At 35.7% G+C, this 21,411-nt stretch overlaps 1 protein-coding gene across 1 annotated transcript; it reads right to left on the minus strand.

The window, feature by feature from the left end:
- Positions 1-437: 437 nt before the first annotated feature.
- On the minus strand, positions 438-20,304 carry kif5aa (kinesin family member 5A, a). The gene is made up of 29 exons (XM_060882171.1): positions 19,819-20,304; positions 18,864-18,951; positions 17,508-17,581; positions 16,294-16,398; positions 16,090-16,138; positions 15,948-16,003; positions 15,777-15,864; positions 12,056-12,180; positions 11,612-11,716; positions 11,322-11,470; positions 10,943-11,091; positions 10,447-10,664; positions 10,196-10,264; positions 9,874-10,080; positions 9,043-9,189; positions 8,732-8,920; positions 8,495-8,612; positions 8,158-8,207; positions 7,289-7,395; positions 6,902-7,003; positions 6,593-6,653; positions 6,366-6,437; positions 6,124-6,228; positions 5,653-5,869; positions 5,186-5,327; positions 5,031-5,095; positions 4,891-4,918; positions 2,497-2,585; positions 438-1,869 (listed from the first exon to the last, which is right to left on the minus strand). Exons 1-28 carry the CDS (start codon positions 19,945-19,947, stop codon positions 2,510-2,512), a joined length of 3,090 nt encoding a protein of 1,029 aa, XP_060738154.1. The 5' UTR covers positions 19,948-20,304; the 3' UTR covers positions 438-1,869; positions 2,497-2,509.
- Positions 20,305-21,411: the final 1,107 nt, after the last annotated feature.

Below are 21,411 nucleotides of genomic sequence, written 5' to 3' on the forward strand. Positions count from 1 at the left end.
AAGCGTTAAAAAGAAGAAGAGCAACATACAGAATGCACAGCCTGAACGTCATAAAATGTCACTGGAACTACAACTGTGTGTTTATGTGAGACCAAAATTAACATTTTAGCCAATAATACAAACAGCTACTTAAAAAAAGTATGTTTAAAAAAATGAAATTTTATGGAAGTAAAACTATATTGTGTCCTTATAAACTCAATGTGTTATTTTATAAAATCCTTTTTCTTTTCATTAGCAGTGTCTTTCTGGAGGTGGGTGGATGTTAAAATCAATCTAAATGAAACTACAAGTGTTCTTTGATAATTAGATTAGTTAAATAGATTAATTCCTTGTTTGTGCCTATGAATAATATGCAATATAATATTATAATATGCATCATTTAGCCAAGACAGAAAAAACCCCACAGATGAACACACGTTATGTTTTATTGTCTATAATGAACATTTATTTCTTGCAAGTGGTAACCAACAAACTACATAAACTGCATTACTGTACACTCTTTGAGCTGAACATAAGACATGAGTAATGTATAGGTCTCAAGTTCAGTCGTTCACTACTAAGGAGTAGCTCTGTAGTGTATGGTTACACTAAGAATTTGGGTAAGAACAATTTCTGGATTAGTACTTAGGAAAAGATTGTGATTCATATTACTAATACTAATCTTTTTTTTGTATTGTAACATTTTGCTTCGCTATTTCCAATATCATTGTAGAACAGCAAGATGAACACTTCTCATTTACAAATATTCTTCCGGAAAATTATATGTATAAGTGAGATGCATTCTGAAGTATGCACAGATCTAACTAATGTAGACGATTAAGGGGAAATGGTGCAGAAGAGAAGGAAAAGAGGGAGATGGTAATGGGCCAGAAAATGATAGCGATTAAAGATGGATATTAATCAGAACCTCAAGTTTCATTGAAGCAATTGTGAATTAGTGCACTCACACTCACACATACACACACTGGGTTAGCACAAGCTTTATAAACACACAACATTAAGCCCTTATGTATGATGTCCAAAAACTAGCTAAATACAGTTCATGCTTTCTCTTATCCTGACTGGCTGATCAGGTTGTCCAAAGAGAAAGAGAACCCCTCATAAGTAGTTGGAGTACCATGTAACTTCCCACAACACTGGAAGAACCAGTGGCTACCAAGCTCAACACAAACAATCTAGAAAAGCTGATAAAGTTTGTGGCTGATTCTATGTTTCATAGAAAGTTTTAAAGATTTTCCCATTAACCTCCTGACTTTGATATGATTAACAACTCAACTGGTTTACAGCATTTACATGATGTTAGAATATCTGGAGGTAGTCAGTACATGGACATAGCATGTGTGTTAAAATGTACACACCAATACAATCACACCTGCATTGTTCTATCAATAATATAGAGATTTGCACTTGAGCACACATATGATTGGCTTGAAAAGTGTGAGGTGTGGTAAGCTGTCTAGTTTAAGGCTCAGCAAAAGACTAGTAGATTCTCCAGAGGCTGCAATGTATATTTGTGACTATGGTCCAGAATTACCAAAGGCTTTCATATACTTTCTCTAAAAAGGCTTTAGGAAGTTAAAACATGTATCACATTTTCTTATTCTTTTGCATGTATTAATGCTTCAGGAAATTATTTGTGTGTCTCAAGATATAAATTATGCTCTGTTTTTAAACTATACAGGACAAACATGCAGCATTGCTATGAAATATACAAGGTAGGATTATACGAGTGCAGGATGGAAATAATGACTAACATAGTGAGGAACCACTCAATGATATACAGTAAAGACAGGACAGAACAAGAAAGTCTGAGAATTCTGCAAGTTCAGAATAGACAAAGAAAGCTGACAGCATGCAGGAAACTGGAATCTGAAAGAGAGAAGAAAAGACAAAGAGGGAAAAATACATTAGGGAATAGTAAGTAGAAATAGAAAATAGATAAGGAAAGTTGAATTACTGATAACATCTTTGCATGTGCAATTTCTATTTAACATTACCACAGTGTTCAGCCAAATGTTTTTGAATGTTTCAATCAATACTTAACCATTATTATTATGAACTAAGCTACACATTTTGCATTCAGGGGCTAGATTCTAAGTTAGTACAGATTCACAAAAATTCCATTCCATTTCTTTGCATTCCAACCTGGATTTAATGCAACATGAACAAAAAGTTCCTAATACATCTAACAGTGTGTCAAAATGTAGGTTTTTGAGACTTGTAAACCACTATGGAAATGAAAAGTAAAAAAATTCTGCTTCTCTAAAATTATGCTAAATTATATTTATTGTGTTTGTGTCCTGATCACAAGACTCATTGATTGGTCTTTTAAAATTATTTTAAAAATCACTGATTGCTTGTAAAGTATATGTTAATATTTTTGTCATTTAAACTATTCAGTACATATGACTTGTATGTGTAATTTATTTTCACATGGATGTTAGAGTAAGCTTGTAAGCATACAGTATGTGGGTGTAAGTGTGTATATGGTCTTACCTGTATAAGGTGATTAACTGGCTGCAGCCTCTGGCTGCATGATATAATGTCTGGATGGTTCCACAATACTGCCACAGTGTGCATCACTCCTACAACACAATGGGTATTCTGCGTTAGTTAACCTTAACACACATATGCTCATATTTAAATGATCACAGTGCAAAATAAAAATAAATACAAAAAAGAACAGAATGATTACAACATTACAATCTATATTTTCTGTATTCTTATGACCTGAGGTAACAAGTGAAGTGCAGCACAATGGCAAAAAGAATTGGAGCTAGAATTAATGGATAATACTTTTATTGCTACACACAAATCAGTTCAGCTCCACTCAATTCCTTTACACACATGTTTGTAAAGGAATTGAGTGGAGCTGAACTGATTTGTGCTCACTTTTGTTTGCACCACTTAATCCTGCACACCTTTTCCTTGTATCTCATTGATTGCCCTTTCTATATATAAATGCTTTCTTGAGCTTGTTGTTTGCTGAGTCACTGTCATGTCTCCAGGTTTCTGTTTTGTGATTTCAGTTGCCTAAGTCTTTTCTTATGTGTTTCTTTCTTTCCTAAGTTTACATGTGTTTGTAGTTTGTCATTTTTCTTAATAAACCCATTTTTTACGTTATCCCTGCATGTAGGTCTGATTCCGCACCATGGAGTCACCCATTTACTTGACACTAAAGATATTTACAAGTAGATTGAATGTCAATTCTTGAGAAACCAATGCACATGCATTTAAACTAATGATTCAGATGACACCAAGCCACATATCCCATCCATATATATCTTTTTACACCTCTATTTGTGCATAATGTGCAAACAGAGAAAATTAAGTAAATCACATTAAAATTGTTTGTCTGCACTCTGTAAACAGAACTCAGTTGCCTAAGGCAGCGCAGAATCCTCGTTGTTATTCGTCGTCCTTTGTCATGTCTAGTTTCGTCTGAGTTCCTGTTTTGTGTTTTTAAGATATTAAACCTGTTTATTTGAGCTATCCTGCATTTGGGTCTGTCTTCATCCCCACGTTGTGACACTTTTCTGCCTTACTATTGGATTTAGATTTGAATGATGTGAATTTTGTGCTTTCCATTCAATATTCTACTGGCTGAAACCTTTTCATAGGAGAGCTAAAGCAAACAGTGTTTGGGAAAAACAACAACATTTAAATCCCATTTAAATGTCCCAGACCTTTACATGGGAACAGTGATGCAGTTATCTACAGAAATTAATTCAAAATGGTTGGAATAGGAATACGACACGAGAAGAGCTGGATTTATTAAAAAAGAAATAAATAAATAAAAAAACCCACAGCTCATGTGAATAGCACACTGGAATACCTTACATCACCTAACACACATTTCTTATGGATTAGTTTTGTTAATTTGGTCCAAAGTTAACGTTGTGTTTATTCACAGAAGTGCTGTGTTGCTCTCAGAGCTCACTTCAACCCGGAAGCATGTTCAGCTGTGATACATATACTAATGTACATAGTGGTGAAGAGATTCCAAAACTCCAAAAAAAAAAAGAATTTTTCCTAAATAGTTATATTTGGGTCAAATAAACACCTATAGTGACATATAACTCAAATAAACTAAGTTTTATAGTTTGGTAGCTGAGACAACTCAGATACAGAGTTGTGCCAACATGGCAGTGAGTGCGTTTAAATATTCCTCTAAAAAAACTCTATAATACTTATGATACACAACAGATAAGTCAAAATTGAAACAGTTAATTGTGAGATGTTGTAAAACAGATATATTAAGTTTTTAGGCTTTCACTGCATCACTTCACTACTCTCTAAAGTTGTTACATCTTTTAAAGTGGAAATTTGATTTTTTTTATTTTTTATTTTTGCTGTGTTCCATTTTCTTTTACTCTGACCTGGTAACATATATACTTATTTTAAAACTTCTGAAGCAATATCACATGTGTTAGCTTTATTTTACTACCAGAATTATTCAAATACACCTTCAGAAACCTCAGATAGTACAGAGGAGATTCGTATCTCAAAAATTTGCTCGTATCTCAAGACAAAAATTTCGTCGAATCACAGCTCGTATCTCAAAAAATTCGTATGTCAAAGCACTCGTATCTCGAGGCATCACTGTACTATTTTTATTTGCTAATTCCTCATCTCTATCCTGGAAATAAATGTGGTATCTTAGATATGTTGCTGAAACTATTCAGTTTATGATAATCAGTAAATAGTAGTGTGTCAATGAGTCACATTTCACACTGAGCTGTGCTTGTTTCTTACAAATTACCTTTAAAATATAAGTAGAAAACGCAAGTTTAAGAATTTCTTTACTGTTAAGACCACACCACCCAAGTGTTTCTGTGTCTGGTGTGTGTGTGTGTGTGCGCACACATATAATGGACTATAATAACCAACCTGTTGTCATTAATGTCTGGGCTGTTACCTGAAATAATAATAACAGATGTTAGCAGCTATAGACAAACAATGAAATAACAGCAGAAATATCTATGCACATTTACATGCATTCACTATGTTTTAGATAGATTCATACTAACCATTTTCCACATCTAGTGGGTAGGAGCTGAGTATGTCTATAGATCTCACAGTGCTGTAGCCAACTCTGCAAGACACAACAACATGTACAGTGCATGAAGTGAAATGAAGTGAAGAGAAAACGAGAAAACAAGAGAAGCAGGATAAGAGGACTCACACATTGGTTTTCTGGGGAACAGGCTTTTCCTCTCTCTGAAACAGGACATTACTGAATGATGTTGCAGGCTCACTGGCTCGCATGGAGAGAGAGGTGGTAGGTGACGTGACGGTGCCATAGTTCCCAGGCCTCACTGGCTTTGCTAAGCGTAAACAAAGTAAATATAGCTTATTAAGGTAAAGCAAACTATTGAAAATCTAATATCCAGATCATTTTCAACATGTCCACCTGCACACCAATTACCTACAGTAGCTACAAAAAAAATGTATCAATATATTTTTTTACTGACATTAATCAGAAGTGTTATTTTACAGCAAATAAGGCCTAATCTCAATCAATTAATTCTAAAGTGTGGCAAACTATGGTTTAAAATGTACATTAATAAACACATTTTGCAGAAATCTGTCCTTTATACTTGTGCTAAGTGGAAATAGGAGAAACAACTAGTCACACTCAGGCTGTAGTACCAATCTGAGCAGTGTGTGGGCGGCGTAGAGCACTGCGCATTCGCATGGCATCCCTAATACGTTCCACCTCCTGCTGGTAGCGGCGCCGATCATTCATGGCACCCTGTTTGGCGTCCTTTAGTGCCGTCTCAAGTGCCCGAACGCGCTCAGCCGTAGAGCGAAGACGCTTCTCCAGTTTCGGAAGCTCACAGCGCAGGTCTGCATTATCACGTACCAGCTGGAAAAGACAGGGAAATGTGAAGAGGAATGTCAGGCATAGTTTGATTTTAAGACATTTGTAAGTATAATTAAAAGTAAGAATAATTACTTTTATTGCATATTATTACACACAAACATTTTAGACTGTAATTGTGATTAAACCCAAATCTAATAAAATGATTACATTATTCAATGTTTAATTTAGACATTCAGTGTACTATACATTCAAAACCAAACATGGGTTCCATGGTCTTTCCATGGACATTCTGTTACCTGTTTGTGAACCTTTGTAAGCTGGTCCAGGTTGTTTTCAAGAAAGGAAATCTTCTGCTTCTGGGTGTTAGACCCCCCACTATCATCAGGTCCAATTTCTGAACTCTGGCCAGAAATGGGATAAAGATAATAAAGCGAGGAGCAAAATGCTCATCTAGTCATAATATATCGTTTGTGTCTATAAAGAATCAGTTAAAAAGGTTTACTGCCATGAATTTTTTGCAGCCTGATTTGGTGCTCACTTTTTTAACTCGAGTCGTGAGGTCTTGAACGAACAGCTTGCGCAGATTATGGAGGGTCTGGAGTTCACGGGCCTATCATATAGAAAGACAAACACATATTTTCATATTTTCCATGTATAGTGTATGCTTTAAATTCAGTAATGATATGTACAAAACAATAAACCTGCCATAAGTGTGAGAAAGACAAGAATGAACGTATGAATTAAAAAACAGACAAAATGACTTACAACGGTCTCCTCCAGGCCCTTGAGATCTTGTTTTGACTGCTCGTGCCTCTCCTGCTGAAATCTGAGGGAGAAACAGGCTTTACTTTTATATATACTATGCGGGAAATATATACATCAAAACATATGAAGCTATATACATATAGACATTACGAAAGCTTTGCAAAAATGTACAAAGAATTCATCACTAAACATTTCAGTGGTTTATATATATAGGTATAAGATGAACTTCAAAGAATATATGTATATTCATGGGATAAACTAAAGGGCTTCCAAGTTAAGCCACTGTTTCTGATTTCTGCTGAAACTTACGATAGCTGTTCCAAACGAGCGTTTTTTGTGTCCTCCTGAATCTTAAGGTTACTGAAGTCAGACCGCACATGGGCCAACTCTAACTCCAGAGCTTGGTTCTTACTACAGAGAGAAGTTATAAAAACTTATGTTAGTTGGCTACTGTTTTCAAAGGCGAGGAAAGACTTTGATATATTGGCAATTATATCAGCAATTTTGCTATGTAATGGCATGTATGTATGTAATTTATGTCTTATTATAGCTATGTAGATTTAGATGATCTATAAAGATCTATATGATTAACCCTTGAAGTGCTACCACATCTAACTGTGTTAACTGACTTAAAGAAGACAAGATGTAATTGATCACTAGTTGAACAGATTTATTATGTTTAAATGATTCACTGACTCAGTGAGCTCATCAATAAGGCGCTGTTTTTCGTTGATCTCATCCCGCAGTTGGCTGAGTTGAGTGTGGCGAGGTTCACGATGGCCTGAAGCTCTGTGAACTGCCTTCTGGAATGATACAAATGGAGGGGAATTAAGCTATTGATATACGGAAATATATACTGTCATCTTAGCAATAATATATACTGTCATCTTGTTTTTGGTATACACTAAAGACGTTAGCATCTAAATGAGTTAAAAGACATTTCCACTGTGCCATAGTATATATGTACATACATAAGTATAGGTACATACCTACAAATCAAGTAAATTAAAGTAAATAACTGCACCACCTGAGATAGGCACAGGCTCCCCGTGACCCGAGGTAGTTCGGATAAGCGGTAGAAGATGAATGAATGAATGAATAACTGCACCACGCAACCCACTAACATAACCAAACTATTGCATTCATCTGTTGTGATGCTTTTAACGGGCTTGTTTCACAGCTTCTTTGAGTTGCTGGTTTTGTTAAGTTAACACATCCAAATGTTAATGAAAGGAAATAAAAACTGAAATTCTGATCTATCATATAAAAACAATATTTTTTCTGTCAAACCCATTACACTTTACTGGATTACTCTTTGTACTGGTGTGCTTTAGAACTGTGTTTGGATAATGTACATTTATTTCACCTTGATTGTTGATCACTGTTTACTTCCCTGGTTTATTTCAATGGTGTGATTTTACTCAAAATGCATTAGCCAGATTTTTTCTGGCTATAACTATGAGGCATTAACAGTTTATTACTTTTGGTTGTAATTAACTGGGGAGGGTGGTTATGTTGATGCATTTTACAGGACAAATAAATACATCTAAATATAGATCACTTACCTTTTCATCCGATTCCCCTGTCTCTGGCCTTTCTGCTCCATCTTGAGATTCTGCAATGTAATTTAAAGCAGGTTAACTTGTGAGTCTTCATGTTTCCTTTATCTGTCGTAGTGCAGTTTTCTACCACCACTTCCAGCTATTTCTGGTGTAAACTACATATTTTAATAGAACTTACTATATATTGTACAATTAGCTGAATATGATGTTTCTTATTATTCCATATTGTACGTGTATTACTTTAAAGTAGAATGATAATTAATTATTATTTGTAAAAATGCCCTAACTAGCCATGTTTTACAGATCGATAATATGCTTGCTGGTTATGTATGTGCTTTACCTGGATTCTGTAAGAGGGACAGTTCTTCACTTAGAGCATCATAGCTATCCTCTAGCTGTCTCTTCTTCTGCTCCACATTCTGCATGTACTCAGTGAGAGAACGGATCTTTGCCTCATGCTACACACATAGACAGACAAGGGGGTTATTTAAATTTCTCTGCAATCAATTAACTATACCTGATCTTAACATAAAGACAAGTAGTCTAAAAAGCCAATTATCTCTCTTAGAATTTGGACCTGTGAGATGAGGAGCTGACAGGAGGAAAGTTCACGGCCAGTCTCCTCCATTTTGCGGTGACACTCTAGTTGCATGCTCTCCAGTTGTCGGCAACGCTTCACCATCGATTTCACCTCTGATTTAATCTTGCTGATGTACAGCCTGGCCACAGTGAATTCCTCCTCTATAGCCCCGCTGATTTCTACTGGCTGAAAACGGTGGAAAATTTATGGAAAGTAGTAAAGAGTTTGAAATGAAACCATCACTCTGTAACTGATCACTTTCTTCAAGTAGCATTTGCTATGAATAAATACTTTATATACATATTTACCAGCTTGATTTCTCCATTTCCTACAATGGTGCTGAATTCACTAAGGTCACGCATTAAGCCATTCAACACATCAGCAATGCGCTTCCTCTGCTGTGAGCTCACCTCCTGCATCTGAGCCAGTTCTGTTTCCAGTTCCATTAGACTGGCCTAAAAGCAGTAATCATAAAGATATATGATAATAACGATGATGAGCAGAGCATGACATGATCCATTTACTCATGATCCATCTATTTATCATAAATATATTTACCTGTAAATATATTTACCTTTACAGTTTTTTTTATTGTATATTAACACTAATTCAGTGGAAGTAGAATTCACTGAATTCAGATCTCTTATAGATTTGTTTGTTAAACAAGGATTAGTGCTTTCTGACCATGAGGGATTTTGAGTTATCACCTTGAACATCATTAAGCAGGTAGCTTTTAAACGGTTTTTGCTTTGTTTTGTTGTGTTTGAAATTGTGTTTGTTGTTTGTATTGTGTTGAGTGTTCCTGCTGAGATTTGAAAGTGGGTTTGGACTACTTTAGAACCATGTTGAGATTTCCTCATATTTCATATTCTTTTTAGCTCATCTTTGTTTTGTTACGATTTATATGGAAGTTCAACACCAATTAATTGTACACATTTGGTAGTGCCTTGACATGCAGATTGCTTACCTCCCACTAGCACTTCACTTTCTGGCCCCAAAAGTTCTTTTGTTACTTACTGTATTTAATTCATTCTTTAGAATTACTGTGTATAAATGTTCACAAATGTTCAAGTGTGTCTTACTTTGTGTAAGTGTGTATGGCTCTATATGTGTGTGTATGTATGCGTGTGCTGCGCTACCATTTTTTGGCTGAGCTGCTCAGCCAACTGTTTGTTGTGAAGGCTCTTCTCCTCCACCTCCTGGCTCTTCTGGTCATAATTAACAGCAAGCTCCTCAAGTGCTTGCAGCACTTCCCTCACTTCAGCCTTTGCACTCTCACTCTCCGAATGCAGCCGGCCAAGCTCAGTCTGCACTTTATCACTGTCCCCGCGTGTTGATGCCAGGAGCTATAAACAAACGAAGAAACACAAAGAATCAAACAAAGAAACAAACAAATATTTTAAAAAACATACACATATCCAATTAAAATGTATGATAACTTTAATTAATAAACATAACCACCTCATCTTGAGCCAGCATTTGCTGTTTAAGCTTCTCAACCAACTGACACTGCAGATTGATCTCATCATCCTACACACATACAGAGAGAAAGAGAGAGAGAACCCAGTTTAAAAAGTGTCAAAATATTTTTTAATATTTTTTAAATTTTATTTTATTTTTCCCTAAAAATTTTATACAGTAGCATGAAATTGAAAGCCTATACAAAGTGATATTAAAGTTTCAGTGTGCATGTCTGTATGTTAAAAAAAAACCTTGTCATCCATTTGGCGGTAAAGCTTCCGGATCTCCTCCTCGTACTTCTGCCTTTCCTCCTCTGAGATACGCACCACAATGGAGGAGGTATCCAAGTTCCTCTCTTTCTCTTTCTCCTTTTGTCTTTCTACCTCATTCTCATTATCGAGACACTCATCTGTGTTCTCCAGTTTTGTCATGTCGGCAGAAGTCTGCTCCGTCTCTGGCACTTCCTCTCCTATTAATGAATAAACAGGGAGAAAGCAATTACACAATGTCATGCAAAGGGTTTTCAAGAGGAATTTTCAAAACAGAGTCAAGTAAATAAGTCACTTTTCTCTTCAGCTCTGTGAATGCTGCACTCTTCTGCTGAACATGCTACTTGTGGGGATAAAATTACAGCAAGCCTACAAGAAATAATTAAGCGCTTTTAAAATAAAATGCAGTGATCATTTCTCCCAGCTCCAGTTTTTCTACTAATGTACATGCTGTGTAGTATGTGCACTTTTGTCTCACCATTGCGCCAGCGTTTCAGCTCAGCTTCCAGCCTCTGAATAGTGTCTCTCAGAGTCTTATTCTTCTCCTTTTCCTTCTCATACTTTCTCTTCCATTGCTCTGCTGTCAGCTCCAGATTTATCGAGGCTGCGTTCTTGATTGTCTTAGCACTGACAGGGGTGACAAGTGAAAGATAAAATAAAAACAGAAATTCAATTTACTGATGCACATCAGAAATATAAAAAGATGTTAGCAAGGAATAAATTATGGCTTATTCTAGATTCCTTATGGGATCTGACAATAATAAAACATTGCTGACTTATAAATCAGTGGCCTAACATTTTATGTGATATTGCATATCTGCTTTCTCTTTCTACTTTGTGTTGTGTAACTTTGATACCGTTGTCCAAACATGAGAGTTGATTTGGTCTCAGCTTCATTGAAACCTGAGGGAGAGCAGCAAATAAACATGGTGGTCCTACAGTTACCCCCCAGAGAGTCCTGAAGGATCCTTGTCATCTTGCTGTCACGGTATGGCACGTGAGTCTTCTGCTCAGACAAACACACACGCGTAATTAAGTAAATTTGTATCTGTACATTTGAGTTTGTATTTGGATGTACTGTATTTATATGTGTGTGTGTTTGTGTGTGTGTTTGTGTCTGTGTGTGTGTGTGTGGGTAAGAACTCACTGTTCCCTCAGCAAGAGCAGATATGACATTGCCCAGGGCAGACAGAGACTTGTTGATGTTTTTTGCCTCATCTAAAACAGCTCCAGCTGCACCAGTCTTACTGACCTAATAAACAGGAAATAAAAAAATGCCCAACTACTGAAACACTTTACTTCTTTTAGGTGATACATGCTGGACATATCAGTACTGAATATGACATAAATATTCTCTCTGTTAAAAAAATGTAAGATCTAGGCATTAAAATCTGTGCAACATATTAATCCCATGTAACTTGATTTAATAAAGTAAATCAAGTTACACAACCCCGTTCTTTGGTCGTGTATAGGCATGATGTGTATAAGCTAAAACACTAAAACGTATATCTGCTGGGTAAATCTAGCCACCACAGTATTATATTTTTTATAAGTCACTTTATAATATGGCATTTATAATCATAAATCACACCTTTTCGCTGCCAGCCAGGTCCACAAGATAGAGTTTTCCACAGAGTTTCTGCTCTGTTTCCACATGCTCCTGCTTGATGTTGATCAGGAATATGCTGTGGCTGCGAGAGCTATGTTCGTTCATGTCTAAGAAAAGATGAGAGAGGAAACAAAAGACACAAGATATGTTAAGATATGATATGTAATATATGTTAAATAGAAAGCATCTTAACTTTAAATTTCAGAATAATATAGTGCTTAAAAGAAAACAAAAGAGTAATTGAAGTCTCCACAATGAAGATTAACTATCATTTGAATATCAACTCTAGCAGTCTAGCCATACAAGAATTGTAGTCATTGTATTGATGGTTGGTTATTAATCAATTTAATATGGATTTGGTTGTTAAAAAGGAAAGTGATTTTTAACTACATATTTTACAATGTGTTCTTTTAAGCACTTTGGAGTAGCCCTGAACAGATTCCATGCTTGGCACTGTGGTACAGAAAGATGACATTCCCATATTCCTATAGCACAGAAGAAACGTTTTTTGGGAATTTTTTGGGTATTTTGGGAATCTGACACGGCATCAGATTAATCTGGTGAATCTGGTGAATGAGGTACACATCATTTATGGATCAGAATCCACCTACATCATTATAAAAGAACCATATACTAGGACGTCTTGCATTCATGAGGGTTTCCAACCAAATCTTGGGGTAATTCACAGTGTGGGAAGAAAAAGAGGCAGGTGGAGGAAAAATGTATAAAAGATAATATGTTGCAGACTTTGTCAATGAGTCATTACAGTACAGTGCAGTAAAGTAAGTCAGAAACCACCCACCAATGGCTATACACAGTACTTACTGATATTATTTGGTGGCAAACAACAATGATGAGTAAATGAGCTATATTATTTTCATTTATTTTGGGCAAGTTATTAACAATATCAGTAATGAATAATAATAGTAATGTGAACATTTATTTACTAGAAAATTACTTTAACTGAAATTTTCCCATCCTTAATGTTTGGTACCAAATAATAACCAGTAAGCACAAAATGGCTATTTATTTGGGGGAAAAAAAAGGTGGTGTACGACTTTTGTACAGTACTGTATATTACAGTACTTTTGATGTGTTACCATAGAGATGCATGACTAAGGAGATTTTATCCAAAGTAGAGAGAACTGCTTATACTTGTGTCTGCCTGATGGTTGATATAGCTGAGCAAACCAACAAACAGAAACGTCTTAGAACTGGTTAAAAATTGTTTGAGAACCAGATGGACCATTCTCATTTCTAGGTTGACTGTTCTAATCTTACACACACGAGGGTCCACACACCCCTGCCATCCCTATGGCACCACAACAATCCCCAGTTTGTTAGGTAAGCGTCTGTGATGACTAACTCTGTTGGGGCACTGTGACGAGCTGTATCTCATATCTTCTCATAGCCTCTGTTTGAAGTGTTCGGGCTCTGGTCAAATGGCTGTAGCTGAAGCAAGCCTAGTTAGATTCTCTCATCATTAAACATAGTATCCTAAAAAAAAATAGCTCAAAAACAATAACACAAATAGCTCAGAGGCAAGCATAATAATCTGCTGCACATTGGGGAGAATGTGTTGCTAGCATTCTCAATAAGGACATGAAAATGGGTGTCAACATGTTCACTTATGCAAACAAAAGCATGATTGCATAGCGTAGATTATACATTACAACATACAGAAATTTTGGGACTTGAATCTAGGGGACTGTTTAGTACCTGCACTAGATGCTTGGGAGTAATTAACTGGGTTTTACTGACCTAAAAGGTGCCATATGTATGCCTTCAAACCCATGGATTACTTGGTGGCCAAAAAATGGCACAGATTTTACAGGGTTCCTTTTTTACATATTCAGCAGTGTGGATTGTGCTAGGTATATCACCACTACCTGCTCTCTCACAGCTGGACCACTTGCTACAATGCTAACAGTACAATAGCTAAAATTTTGCCACACATGAGGTAAGATCTAATATTCGCACTAGAATATAATCAATGTGTTTGCATTTAGTGCTTAAGCAGCATGAATCTGGATGTAATGCTTTGTCTGAAGGCACTACAAGTAAATACAATACAGGCATCACTGGCAGGCCTGTGGCCCAGCCCTATCTGCTTATTAACTGAAATATGTACCAAGGAACTTGAGTGTGACTCATTTTTCTGTCTAAATCCTCCTTTAATGCTTTTTAAAAAATACACTTTTTTGTAGTGAATTCTGTAATGAGTAATGACCAGCACAGTACGAAGGGTATTTTTTCACATTCATTCATGGTTGCAAACTGTTTAGAATTCTAAACTCTCTATAAAATCTCTAATTCCACTCAGAGTCAAATTCAAGTCTGAATCATTCATTTCAGCTATGCCATGTCTGCCAACATTTCAGTATTTCACCTAGAATTTAACTTTCTGGGCTTACAGTATGTGTATCGGTTGTTGGCTATGTGAATGATGAGATATCGATTGCAGCTATATGGCTCAGATGTGACATTTCAGCATTTCAGGATGGGCAGCCATTTGTGTGAGCATCAGCATTTCTGTACAATCAGCACTGGGGATGTCTTTGCCAGACACTGTATACTTAATACAGTCTATGCTGAGACAGTGAGCATGTAGTGGGTGGTCTTCTTTAGATTCCTGGGGATACTGGCTGCACAAGCATGATTCATGCAACATAGTTCCATTTAACCACTCACAAATGTTACACTATGGCAAATAATGTATTTATTATAATTTATGCTTTTAAAAGATTTTTTTTAATTTAAAAATTATTTTATTTATTTATTTATTTTTCAAATTATATATAATTATGCTTTTCAGGCATCACATCAATTATCTATTTACAAATTTAATTAGAAAAAGAAGAAAGCCACACATACATTACAGCAAAGTGTAATATTTTTCTTCACATATTCCAGCTTTGGAGGTTTGTGTCAGAGAGTATGGGCAAGTATGATGTAGCACCCCTGAAGCAAGAAGGGTTAAGGGCCTTGCTCAATGACTTAACAGCGACATTTCAACAGTGCTGGTGCTTAAACCCCAACCCTCCAATAGACAACCCAGAGCCTTAGCCTGAGACCCCACTACCCTGGTGCTGTATTATATTTATTACTATATGTATTTTTATGTAATGATTAATCCATATATGTAGTTATGTTATCCATACTAGTTACATATACATATACATATGTTTTCTACTAGGATTCTCCATAACCTAAGGACATAAAGTTAAAGACATTTACCTATGGTCAAAAATATTTGCATATATAACATGTTAAAAAGTGATGAGAGCTTACACAGAGCTTTATTTATACATTTATGGAAACTTTCATCATTTTGTGTGTATTTCTTATTACACTTATTTTTACCTTTGCCAGTCTTTCACACTATTTATATATTTTCACATTTCACATGTTTTCTTTTATCTGGACGGCATAATTATTTGGATTACACCAAATGCATCTCTGGTTAGCTAGACTGAAATCCAATATAGTGGGTAGTGAGTTAATAAGCTCATCACATTTGAGTACCACCTTCTATGTTCTTTGTCTTTATTTTTTTTTTTTCTTTTTTTAATAAAATGGCTGTAGCAGAAAAAAATAAACTGTGATATTTACAAATGGTACATATTACAAAAAATTACTCATTGGCAATTCAATCCAAAAACTCTGACTGACTGATTTGTAATTTATATGTTAATTGACTTACTGGTGACCGCAACATGGCGGTTAGACTTTCCTTCATCAATCACGTCCATCACTTCCTCAGGGCTCGAGACGAAACGTTCAGTGCAGCCCTGAAAGTGCATAACAGGCAATGGTCAGATATTAAATTTATTACACATATAAAATCTTAAGATGTAAGGATGAGTCTTTTTACCTTAACATAGGGGACACGGTTCTTGTCCTCATGTACAGACAGGTTGGTCTTGGTGACTACATGCAAAAAGTGAAAGAGCAAGTAAATAAAATGGAATGGCATAAAATATATTGTATGCATAATGAAAAAAAAGACAACATACCATCAAGAAGATCACGGATCTTTTCCATATAGATCTCAAAGTAGGACACCTAATAAAGACATATATGTTTAAGAGACAGGGATATAACAAATCTAACTAGTTTGGTTGGGGATGATAAAGCACAGTGGTATTTACAAAAAGGCAACTGTGAAATAGAATCCTGATATGAGCTAGGATAATGTTTGTGGGGTGGGGTGGATTTACCTTAATGTGGAACTCCAGATTTTCATCCATGGAAAAAATATGGTTGAAAATATCCTCAGCGATACGAGGTATGATTCCCATCTGCTGAGGGTCATGCAGGCTGCCCTGGAGAGTCAAGACACAATATGCTAATTTTTAGTCATCTTTAGTAATGATTACAGTCATGTTCAGATCTGAAACTGGCTTTAGATTCTGTCATTTGAATTAATAAAAAAACATGTAAATGTGCACTGACAAGCATATATTTGTCAGGAATCTCCCCTTACTATGGTGCACGCTTCCATTTTAGTTATGTGTTTATGTTTTTTCTTTATTAAAGGGCCATATAATTATTTTGGTTCATGCTCTGTCTTCTCCCTTGTAGTGTCATTGGTTGTCTCCTACATTTTTCCTGATAGATCTGTGTTGCTACGTCCTGTTTTTTTTTTTATCTTGTTCTGGTTTCTGGTTCTACTGTTGTTTGGTCACCTCTCTGAAATTTGCCTGTTCCGGTTCTGATTTGGAATTAAGTTTTGGGTTTGTCTGCTATTACTACATCTGTATCCATCTTCACTCACATTGCATGACAACATAATAACAATGCAATAAATTAAGTAGAATTATATCAAAGTACTACTAATTTCTTGATTGTGATTAGTCAGATGGAGCTAAGTAAAGTCATACAACTGAAAAGGCTATGACATAATGTTGGCTGCATGCCAATTCCCATGGTTATATTAAACTGTGTTTTCTTATGTTTTTCAGTAGTAACTGCTCATTCACATGAAATTGTATTGAGGACATTTGTACAATTGAATCCTAACAATAATCAGCCCTAATTAACAATACTTGACAAGGAAATCATAGGTGTGTTTGTAAGGATAATTGACAAGGACCTCAATAAAGAAATTTTTATTCTATAGGACACCATCACAATCAGTGTTTTAAGGTAATGCTAATGCTCTACAACAGCTATTTTTGCCTTATTACGGAAAAAAGAGTGCAAAAACAAAGACTTGTATCAGTAAAAGAATAACTGTAGCTCTCAGAATGAAAGTGATAATGAAAGCTAATATCACATTACATGCAATTATATATAGATCAAAAATGACTCCTTGTTTAATAAATAGAAACATTTAAATTATTGGCAAAATGCTGTGGTATTGGATGAATAAAACATTTGCGGGAATAAAACATCTGGGTTTACTTAAGAAGATGACTAAATGGTCTCTTACCTCCATGGTGTGGGTCTTTCCAGAAGACGTCTGTCCATAGGCAAAGATAGTGCCATTGTAGCCACCCAGTACATCTGCAATAGTGTGTTTACACAAACACACACACACAACCCAGAAAATTAAACTTTACTTTTTCATTTCCTTTTAATTATTACCTTTGACACATTTGACTTGAATTAAGAGATTATATTCAGGCATTTAGCATTTTGGACAGTTTCATTAGGTCAGCGCAATGTAACGATGTGGTCATTAATTTCTCCATATGCCTCCGCTGCATGGTTAAGTCATCATTACCATAGTGATGAGACCATGATGAGTCATAGATCTCATAGATTTTCTGTAGGTGTGGACAAATAATGGTCATGGTCTATGTGGCTATATTACAGAGAGGTTGCGGTTCTGATAATCACTATACGTTTTTAACTGTCTATTGTATTGTGTTATGTCTGGGTGACATGCCTTTTTCTCCTTTAGTATCATAAACAAAAAAAACAGAAACCAATTAAAAATGCCTGTTGTAAAAGAGAGAAAATAAAAACCAAAAATGGGCAAAGTATTTGATCACATGACCTTTCCCACCTCTAGAACAAAAAATGATTTTCACAATCTTGTGTATGTCTAATTTGCAATACTTTTTTTCATCAATTTGCTTTTCAAGCAAATATGCTTTCATCAACTAATATTTTGTAAATTGTTAAAAGGTATATTGCTGTATACTTTATTAACTTTATGTACATTCTATAAAATGTGTAATGCATATATAAGCATATTTAAAAGCATAAATATAAGCATATTTAAAAATTCTACTTAAATCCTCATGGATGTTTAATAAAAAGATTAAAACTATGACCCTAATTGGCTCTTAATTTGGCCTTCTGAGAACGTCTCTAAATTTCTTTATATAGAACCCTGTAAAAAAGTATTTCTATGTAGAACACTACAGCAGTGTGTTCTCTATCAAAGGGGGCTCAAAGTTCTCTTCAGGAAACTAAAAAGGCTGAACTACTCAGGAACTCAGGAATGTAATGGATCCTCAAAGGTTCTTTGTACTAATCCTAGCTTGTACCTAGCATTTTTGTACACTTAGCTAAAAGGGTTAACTAAGTGTAAGGGTTCAAATTACTGAACATCACTTAAGATCACTTACTCAAATGTGATGAAAAATTATTGAAAACAAAAAACCAACAAATATTAAAACAAATGTAGAACCTTGTTAATATGACATGATTTCTATGCTATCATTTAACATTTGTTCACAATATGTATTAAATAACTAATATCACTGTGCCAAAACATTTTTAACATATTTTATCATTATAAATGCATATTTTAATATACAAACAACTGTGGCATTACCTTTAACGATTTGCTTAGCACAGGTGTTGTAGACTTGCTCCTGGGTGGTGTTGGTGGGAAACACACGATCAAATGCATAGGACTTCCCCTAAAGATACAGGAGCCAGAAGCAATTACACAAATTACGCACATGCATTAAGAACTACCAAACCATACATTCAGCCAAAGAACCATATTATCCTAACTGTTTTAATAGTCACTTCCTGTGTCGGACAAGGCATTGCCTGAACCCAATAAACTTTGGCTAATTCAATGCAACAATTTACTCACAAACAAAGCAGAACCTACAACACTGGGCATCTGCACAGTGCTGTCTCATTGCTGCCCTCCCAACCTCAACATCCACCCACCCTAAATCTCATTCCCTAATATGGTACCAGAATTAAATTAAATGTACTTATATTCAACAACATCTGAGCTTGATCTGGATTTCTTAATTTGTTTCAACTGCATTTTTTAATTAAACCAAACATTTGAGGTCATCCTTCTTTACACATCTCTTCTGCACCACTGCCTGTTATATTCTAAAGAGTGTGGCATTGTGACTTCTAAGTTTTAAGATAAATATATACATGAGTAAGTGGACTAGATTTATATATGAATGATATGATTTGGTTAACATTGGTTTGTGCAGAACAGAGAAGCATAATGCAAAACAAACAAACGACGTATATATGAACCAAGGACAAGGCCTAGTGCAATGAAATGCTAAAATCAAGCCTTGTAGCAAGGTGAAAAATATGTCCATGTTATTCTGTGTATTACAAATATATACACGGGATACACATATACAAACAATATTAATATAGCAAAAATGACTCAAATAATGATTACGTCATCTAGGCCAGGATTTTTTGAGTGATTTCCCGCACTAGAGTACGGCTTATTAAAAAAATCAATCGAAATCAACATACATACTTTATTAAATACGCTTTTGGAAGAAAAGCAATCATACCCCGATGGTGACCGTGTCGTCTCCTTGAAACGTAGGAAGAAATTTGTCTCCTCGCAGGATCTCGGCCTGATTCAGAGGACGAAAACGACATAGCACCTTGATGTTGCACTCTGCGACAGGCTCGGTCATCCTGAAACACCCCGCTGGAACCGAGGCACAAAAACAAACAAGTGATTTTGTGATTTGCGGTAAAGAAGCGCGGTAGGGCTACGGAAGGTCCTTAAATGCCGCAAACACTTGCAGTCTTTAATTGCAAGGATTAAACAGCGAGTAGGAGCTTGATATTTCCGAGCCGGTGAGATAAGCAGGCAAATTTCTCGGTTCAGACTTTAACTTGTGGATAAACGCTTTTTCAAAATGTTCCTCCCAAAATAATGTTTTTTTTTAGTTGTTATTGCTGCTGCTGCTGTTGATTTGCGTTGACAGACTGCTCGAGATGGCGATCTATTAACAGATGATGCTGCGAAGGATGCTGCGTTCAGTTTATAGCGGATGCGGAGGCCAGGGTGCGGTCTTCTGAGCGTTCAAGTTGCCAGATAATCAGATACTACGTTACTACTATTCATGGTTTAAAATCCTTACAACAAAGCCTTAAACATCTCCTTATAATAAAGGACCAATCTTGCTTACTTACTCAAACTGTTTTTTTCTATTAATATACAATGTCAGAAGAGCTATATCTATAATTTAGATTTCTTTAAACTCGACATATGAAATTCAATAATGCAGACATATAGAATTATGAAGTATGAGATTAATTTTTTTTATAAAGCTCTCAAACTGTAACACAACCATGTAACACAAACACACAATGTTTGGCTTTAATCTCTTCAAAACAAGACAAGTGCCCGAATTTTAAATTTAGGGGAATTTAACACATCAACCTGGCAACCTGCTACTCCACGACAATGACAAAGCAAAGAGTTCAGTTGAGCGAAATGTTGAGTAACTCAGTAACAATATACCCTGTGTTTATTTAACGTCTTCAGTTTTCACACACACGCACACACACACGTGTGTGTGTGTGCGTGTGTGTGTGTGTGTGTGTGTGATTACATTATTACATTATTATCTTTAGTCTATATGTCTGTATGATGGAAACATTCAGATAAGTCTATGGTGATGGTTAGGATGCAGGGGATGCAGGGGATGCAGGGATTAGAAGAGAAGGTCCTGTGGATCTCACCCCTGCGTTGTGCTGATGGATATATTTATACCAGATAGTGTGATTCTCTGAAAGATGAGACCCCTCTGAATCATGTTTTCTCGGAACTCAACACTGTTCAAGGAGGACGTTTAAGAGGATATTGATCTGAGTATAGGGACTAAGAACAGCATATTAATATCTTTCCCTCACCAATGAAAGCATGCTAATAAAAATGGTTGCTGTTATTAATTCCTAAACAAGCTTTTTTTTTGAGTATAACGATTTAGGGTAAACAAATAAAAAACACTACACAATCACAAATGCTGGGTTAAATTTAACCATTATGTGTCATCGACCCATTTCTCGGTCATAATGAACCAATTTTTGAGTTCATAACCTAACAGAATGTGGTGTGTTATACTGTATGTGCTATTCCAAGACTGAAT

Source organism: Tachysurus vachellii, chromosome 11 (assembly GCF_030014155.1).
Source record: "Tachysurus vachellii isolate PV-2020 chromosome 11, HZAU_Pvac_v1, whole genome shotgun sequence".
NCBI lineage: Eukaryota > Metazoa > Chordata > Actinopteri > Siluriformes > Bagridae > Tachysurus > Tachysurus vachellii.